Source organism: Zosterops lateralis (assembly GCF_965231275.1).
Source record: "Zosterops lateralis genome assembly, chromosome: 5".
NCBI classification, from domain to species: Eukaryota; Metazoa; Chordata; class Aves; order Passeriformes; family Zosteropidae; genus Zosterops; species Zosterops lateralis.
The window spans coordinates 10,738,350-10,746,467 of NC_139766.1; the positions used below are offsets into that span (position 1 = coordinate 10,738,350).

Consider the following 8,118-nt stretch of genomic DNA (forward strand, 5'->3'; position numbering starts at 1 on the left):
GGAAGAGGGGGAGGCATGGGGAGACAGGAAGACAGTTAAACTGAAAAGATTCCATAGACAACTTTTTTTTTTTTTTTTTTTTTTTTTTTTTCTGAAATACTGTATTTACACAAAATTGAAGAGAGTACAAATACTTTACTAAGAAGACAAACCCATCATAGTACATTCAATTTAAACACAGGCAGAACTATAGATGCAAAGCACAGAGGCCTAAGGTACTTGCATGGAGGAAAGAAAAAAAGAGGATCATAAAGGCCCCAGAGATTAAAAGCAGGAGGTAAGAGAACACTTTACTTGTTAGGCAGCATCATCCTTCCTTGACTTCAGTGGGATTGAACAAGACACTCTCCTTCCTCACTGTGGATGGTGGGAAAAACCCTCTCAATGTGCTGACAGCTCAACACTGATTTTGCAAAACAGTTGAGTGTGTACTTAATTTTCAGCATGGAAATAGAACTGTTAGCCCCAAAGAAAATTATATTTGTGCCTAATCACATGCTTATATGCTTAGTTTGACCAGAAATAGCCTTCTCAATGCTTTATAGGGTCAAGTGCATTGTTACATAAAAAATAAGAGTACTTTACTGTCATCTTTCTTTTTATTTTTTCTTAAAATATATTTTAGAATTGCTTTACTTTTCCTCTTATGTACTCAATTAGAAAATAGTAGTTTATTGAATGCCATAGAATTCTTAAATTTTAATAAATGTCTTACATAATCAAAGGAATATAGTTCAAAAATAATTCCCACATTTTTCCAAAACCTGTTTAAATTTAAAAAGAAATAAAAGAGAAAAATACATATAATAACAAAGCAGCTTTATATTTCTGGGCGTTTGGCAGCAGGTCTGTTATAATATTTCTCATATCTCTTGTCAGTTAAAATCACCAGATTAATTACTCATTATAAAGAAAAGATTGTAAAGTATTATGACAATCCACCATATATAGCCAATGCATGAAATATTTTACACATTATATATCTCTTAAAAAGAATTAATATATTTTAGCTTTTCCCTTGAAAACAGATAGCTTCTGAAGTAATATATCTTAAACACAATGGTATCTGTCAATTCTACTGATTTTTTTTTCGATATAAAAAGCTTGCTTGAATAGGACTACTAGCTCAGTGATGGAACTACAGTGCTATTTAACTAAATTCCGTACATGTCTTTGTTACTGTTGCTGCAATTATTATAATCACATACCACTGAAGTGCTAAATATTAGTAACTCAGATATGTGGACTTTGGTTATGCTTGATAGAATACTGGCATATCAAATATATGTACCACTTCCTAAAGGCTATGTTACAATCATGATGCCTAGTAATAAATAATAATAATAATAATAATAATAATAATAATAGCAATCTCAGATTCAAAGTGCTGACTCACTTGAGGCACCAATACAATAAACTAATCAATTAAAAGATCTATTTTTAATGTTCAAAACTAACAGCAGATCCTGGGCTGCCAAGTTACAAGTGCAGCATGGAGGACTCTGAACCCGTCCTTCCAGTGTGGGGATTCCTGTGCTCCCAGAAGACACTGGAATATCGTGTCTGAAATGGAACACTCCGAGACACACCAAGTCTTCAGGCGTGAAACATTGAGAGCTGTCTAAGCTCCTCTAAAGCCTTGAAAGGCTTTCTTAGAACCCCTCAAGCCAACTCTGTTCACTGGGGGACAAGGCTTTGCCAGGAATTGTGCTTGGCTGCAGACCAGGGACGAGCCTTTTTACGAAAGTCCACGATGAAATGTGTCGCATTAATGCAGCCTTCACACCCTGGAGACACTGTCACTGCTGTCAGCGTGAGAGGAGAAAGGCAGTTTTCCAGCAGCAGCAAACACCTGTCTCCCTGGAATGGGAATGCTTTCATGTTGTCAGTTTGTTCTGTGCAAGCAGTAATCATTTTCAGTGTCGAGAGAACTGTTGTACCCTGATGACGGATACAGGTCCCTCTTAAGTATCCTGTTGACGATGTTGATCAGAACTTTTTTGTACTGTTGACGTAAAAGTGAGTAAACAAACGGATCTGATGCAGCCTTACTGTAGGTGAGGCACTTGCTTATAATTCCCCAGTAGTAATTTATGGTAACAAAAGGAATGAGCTCTATCAACCTGTTAAACATTAAAGAGAAATGGAAACACTTGAGTGTTATATTCACACTGAACCCAGTGCTCAACTCATGCTTCATGAAAAATTCAAGTAACATTTATTTTCTAACTGTATATAGTCCCTGCAGGAGAAGGGCTGTGTACTTACTCCTCACATTCAATAAGGGCAAAGAGAACTTTCCTAGCAAGGCCACTGGGAGATAAAATCAATTCCTACCATGGAAAGAGGGAAAAACTGTTTTCAGTGGTAATGCTTCTGTGCAGAGGAGATAAGAGTGCTGCAGTTTACTGCTCACTTTCTGAATTTACTGAGCTGTCCTGGTAAGTCATCAAAATTGACTACCTCTCTCCCACAGCAAGCTTGAGACAGGCACATGTGGCTCAGGGCACCCAGACTCCCTGACCTCAGTTTCCTGAGTAGAGCTGTCTAGTGACACTTGAGACATTTGGACATAACCCCATTGGCATCAGGCTGCTGCTCCTGGAAGATCTGCTTTATGTCCTGTGGCATATCTGCCAGCCTAGGTAAAGGACTTGGATACCATGCAGCATCTCAAATGACACCAGAAATGTGGTCTAGGTCACTGAATCCATCCCCTCAGACACAGACCAGTGAGCCTTCATTACACCTCTGTGGTGAATTAACACGGATGCAAAGCAGATCCATGTCAGACCATTGTAGTATGAAGAACAACCTGGCAGTATCTCAGAGAGCTCTGACTGGCATCTGCAATCCCACAGCATGCTTGGCAGCACACCGACAGTTACTTAGCCATGGAAGTCTTTGTGTGTATTTAGCTGACTTCTAGACTGGCCAAAGAAAACAAGGAGAGAACACTTTTATCATCATTATATGACCAGTCAGCTACATCCAGACCTGTGCTGTCTTCTGCTCTGTGCTTCACAGATGATTAGTTGCCTCAGCACCTCAGCTGAGAGGGATGTATTAATCATGGGGGCAGAAACCACAACTAAGTTAAACAATTTTTCCACAGAAGTGAGGGCAATCCTTCAGACTGTTCCAGAAAATGTCTCACCCAGATCATCTGCAGTGGGCAAATCCTCCAGAAAGGTGGAAAGAACAGGGTGAGGAATTTTAGTTTTGTGTATGTCTTCTGTAAAACCTTTTACAGGAGCAAGAATATGCTACTTTGCTCTATTCATCCCAGAAGTAAAAAAAATGTTCTGGGAGATAAAATACCCCTTTTCTATACTCTAATGTTTGAAGATGTAAGATCAGAAGCTTTCTCAAGGCTTGAAAAACCTGTCCTCTTTCCAAAATGCAGAGCTCCTGACTTGCAGGGTGTTGACTTTGGAAGCTGCTCTAGTCCCTCCTCATAGAAAAGCTGACTTACCATCACTTGGACTGAACATTGCTACAAGTGACAGGAAATTTTCTTGTTTATATGGCTAAAAGTTAAATCATTCCTATGGCAAGTGCATTAAAAAAAACAGATGACCTCTGTTTGAAGCTGCTCAGAAAATGTTCCAGTGAATTAAAAATAGCAGAACAGGAAGATACAAAATATCAGAAATAATTGTAAAATAAATGACACTTGCTATGTAATTGCTTAGGTTTATCCCATCCTGCATATCATCCTAATACAAGAAATATGCCATTGATGTCTTTATAAAAACACTAAATAAGAAAAGTAAGATATCTTTCACTCTTGAAAAGAGATCTATTGATATGTTCCCATTAATGCATCATGGATCCAAACTTAATTGCACTGAAGCCAACAGAAGAAAAATTACACAGATTTTAATAAGATAAAGGGTCTGGCCAAAACAAGTCAGACTTAGAAGTACCCATCTGAATGCATCTCAGTATGATTTTCTTGTTTTCAGTGCTGTTACAAAAGAGATTAAATTCATCTGTCGTCTCTTAGTGAACAGATGAATATATTGCTAATGAGCCTAATCTTGTTCAAGTTTCTGAAGTGAGGAGCAAATACTGAGCTCACAAGACAACCTGAGTCACCAGGCCAAGAGCAAGACAACAGGGAGGATGGCTTTTACATTGCCTCCCCAGAGACTGCTTCAGTGCCACTCCCCTGAAAACCAGGATGAGGGAATAACGGGGAAGCAGGCACAGCAGCAAGTTCCCCAGTCTCACCTCCATCACCACCTTTCATGAAGTGCTGCCTTGGCACTGTCTTGCCTTTGAGACAAGGAGCCTTTTGATGTCCTCTCCAAATACCTCCCATTCTGCTGTCACTGAACCAGCTCAGTCCCTGTGACAGACAGAAGCTGTACCTTGACACACATTTCCATGAACCAGCCCTCAGCCTTTTCTACAGTGATTCAGTAGGTACCAGTTTGTCACACATAGAAAATGCACCACCTCACATTTGCCAAATGCAAGATCTAAAGAAGGAAATAACTTTTATTTTAGAAGTTTATGAGAAATACCTCCACCCTAAAAATGTGGCCACTTTTGGATTTTGCTGAGCTTGGTAATGTTCAGATGGAGAGGAGATGGCAAAATCCACTTTGCTCAACATAATTACATCCTGATTATGGCAAAAATTAATAGAACATGACTCAAAATGTACAGAACAATGATAAATTAACCTTTTAACTATGTGATGTAATGCTAATGTTTGTAATAATTCTTTCAACTGCAGAAAAAAGACGTAGTTATCCAAGCAATCTGGAAGGAATCTCTTTCAACATGTAAATGGGAACTGAAATAAGTGTCACTTTAAAAATTTTAAAAATATTGTCTGCTTAGTGCACTGGCCTTAACCTGTCCTCTACTCCTCTCAGAAAAGGGCAGCGGCACTGACCATAACTGGCCTGTATGTGTGTGACTGTGAGATCAGAGCACTAAAGCTGGCCAGTTTCTGTGAGCTGCTGTGGCTGCAGACACTGGCAGCTGAGTAACAACCTTGAAGAAGCCCTCACCAGGTAGTTTTGCATACTAGTGCACCTCCCTAACACAAGTCAGCACTCTTCAAGGCTGTCTTGAACACAGTGTGAAAGTGGGAAATATTTTTTTAAATCACTTGTGAAAGATGTAGCCCATTTCAGTCTAGAGGTGAAAGGCTAAATGCTGGGATGCTGCAATTCAATGTAGTTACACTGACTTCCAGCTCACTGGTTTATACAAGATTTAAAAATATTATTAATCATCTATTGTATCTACACAAGTAGATAACAACAATGATTCATGGACACTTCAAAAGGTGCAAACCACCAGGACAGATGCCTATAATTCTGTCCAGTTGAGGAACATGGTGTTTCCTATATATTTAAGAAGTCTAAGTATTGCTTTTCCTGGAAGATAACTTTTGCACCTCATCATAAGTCTGTGCTACACCATTAGCAACATATTTACAGGCACTAATGTCTCCAGACTGAAATCTTATCTGACAAATTATCAGCCTGGACAAATTTAAATTATATCAACTCAGCTTCCAGTAGGAGCAATCTTGGCTTTATGCCTAAAAAACCAAAAAAACCTAAGCTAATCAGGAAAGTCTGTCTGTTTTCCTCTCTATTGCAAGGGTAGTGCTAATAAGGAAGGGTGGCAAGTCTTTTAAACTGCTTTTATCTCCCAGTGGCATGTAATTATTTCCCGGTACTTGTCCTAAAAGCCACTTTCTTTTGGCAGAGGTGCCCAGACCTGGCTTAGATGAGGGAAGGAGAGCCAGGTCCTGCCGGGGCTGCCCCCTAGGACTGGGTGTGCAGACAGGAGCGGCGTGTCAGGGTGTGTTTGTGTGTGTTTGTGTGCTCTGCCCTTCAAGATCGATTCTGGGGGTCCCTTTGGCTCTGGCCCCCCAAAATTAGCTGTAAGATCTCCGGGCACCTGAACATCACAGGACATCGTGATCCCACAAAGTCCCCCACCCCGACAGGGAATACTAACCTGGTGATAATGTAAGGACCAAAACAGATCACGAACGACCCTATAAAAATACTGATTTTCTTGGTAGCCCGCTGCCGCCTCCTTTTCTGCTCGTTCAGACAGCGCTGCTTCACACTACGGAGGGAAAAGAGCGGTGAGGGTGTTAAGGCAAGAAGGGAGGAGGTGAGACGTGAGCCCAAGGGAGAGGGAGAGAATCCTCTCCACGCCCCAAACAAAGCCCCTGCGGCCGAGAAGGGAAGGGGAGAGGAGGGCAGCCCCCGGGGAGAGGAGGGCAGCCCCCGGGGAGAGGAGGGCAGCCCCTGGGGAGAGGAGGGCAGCCCCCGGGGAGAGGAGGGCAGCCCCGGGGGAGAGGAGGGCAGCCCCTGGGGAGAGGAGGGCAGCCCCGGGGGAGAGGAGGGCAGCCCCAGGGAGAGGAGGGCAGCCCCCGGGGGAGAGGAGGGCAGCCCCGGGGGAGAGGAGGGCAGCCCCCGGGGAGAGGAGGGCAGCCCCGGGGGAGAGGAGGGCAGCCCCTGGGGAGAGGAGGGCAGCCCCGGGGGAGAGGAGGGCAGCCCCAGGGAGAGGTGGGCAGCCCCCGGGAAGAGGAGGGCAGCCCCCAGGGAGAGGAGGGCAGCCCCCGGGGGAGAGGAGGGCAGCCCCCGGGGGAGAGGAGGGCAGCCCCTGGGGAGAGGAGGGCAGCCCCGGGGGAGAGGAGGGCAGCCCCAGGGAGAGGAGGGCAGCCTGGTCCGGGGGAAGGGCAGCCCCTGGGGAGAGAAGGGCAGCCCCGAAGGAGGAGGGGAGTCTCCCGGGGGCAGGAAGGCAATCCCCTGGGAAAGAGGAGGGCAGCCCGGAGGGAAGGACAGCCCCAGCCCCGCCAACCTCGGGACCACCGCACCCAACAAAGCAGCGAGTCCCGCCTGAAGGGAGCTCAGGCGAGTGGGATAACCCGGAGAGCCCGAATAGTATTTAAACAGAGAACGCTACAAATGCACAAGCCACGGTTCCTGGCACTGTAAGAGGCGTCTGAAACTAGAGGCAGGAGGGCTCGCCATGCGGCCGGGGCAGGCAGGAAAGGGCGCTGGAGAGGCGGGGTAGCTTTTCCGCCTGGGGTAACCACCGCGAGTGGCCGGGGCTGTGAATCCGAAGGCGCACGCGTTACCTGGGGTGGATATCCACCAGCAAAACCAGAGTCTGCATGGTAATAATGTCTATCCGCTTGCAGTGGAACCGGGCAACTTTCAACACCTTTAAATAGGTGAAACACAAGATCACCAAGGACAGCATGAAACTGGTGGAGTGAAAGACAATGGTGAACACTGTAAACCTTCTCCGCTCCGTCTCTTCCTTCAGGTGTAAGGTGCAAGAGGCATAAACGCTGTTGTAATCTACCCACGAGTAAAACAAGGATACCAAGGGGAACGTGAGGGAGTGGAGCCACGAGTAGCCCATCAGTATCACAGCGTCCTTATACCGCATCTTGCTGGTGTAGCTCAGGGGGAACACCACGGCAATCCATTTGTCGATGCTGAGCGCTGCCATGCTCAGCATCGCGTTGGAAGTCAGGAAAGTTTCCAGGAAACCCACCGCCTTGCAGACGCAGCCCCCGAGGGGTTGCTGGTTCCTCAGGATGCCCAGCAGGGTAAAAGGCATGTTCAGAACGGTGAGGAGCAGGTTGCAGAAGGATAAGTTCACCAGGAAAACCCCGGCGACCTGCTTGCGGATCTCCGTACTGTAGACGAAGCATAGCAGCACCAGGAGGTTGGAGAGCAGAGAGACAACCAGCACCAGCACGAGGAGCAGCGCCAGCAGCACGCCTGCCAAGTCCATCTCTCAGCGGGTCCCCTGGAGCGGGCGAGGGCAGGAGGAAGGGGCCACCCGCGCCGGCACCGCAGCCTCGCCGGCCGCCCTGCGCATGGTGCCGGCGGCGGGGCAGGGGCCGGGGGCAGCGCCGGGGGCAGCGCCGCGCACAGAGAGGGGCAGGGCGGGGAGAGGAGTCCAAGGTGCTGAGAGAAGGGCGAGGGGAGCGGGACTGAGCGGCTGGACGGGGCAGAGTGGGGAGGACAGGGGCAGCGGGGCCGGGGCTCGCTGACAGCAGAATCAGGCAGCGGGGGAGTGGGGGCCGGGAAGAGCGCGGCCGGAGCCGAGGGCAGG

At 46.5% G+C, this 8,118-nt stretch overlaps 1 protein-coding gene across 1 annotated transcript; it reads right to left on the reverse strand.

Moving 5' to 3' along the window:
* Positions 1–1,759: 1,759 nt before the first annotated feature.
* Positions 1,760–7,794, reverse strand: GPR78 (G protein-coupled receptor 78; the record flags this gene model as incomplete). The annotated part of the gene is made up of 3 exons (XM_083862197.1): positions 1,760–2,123; positions 5,992–6,105; positions 7,127–7,794. The coding sequence occupies 3 exons, from the start codon at positions 7,792–7,794 to the stop codon at positions 1,886–1,888; spliced, it is 1,020 nt and encodes a 339-aa protein (XP_083718323.1). The 3' UTR covers positions 1,760–1,885.
* Positions 7,795–8,118: the final 324 nt, after the last annotated feature.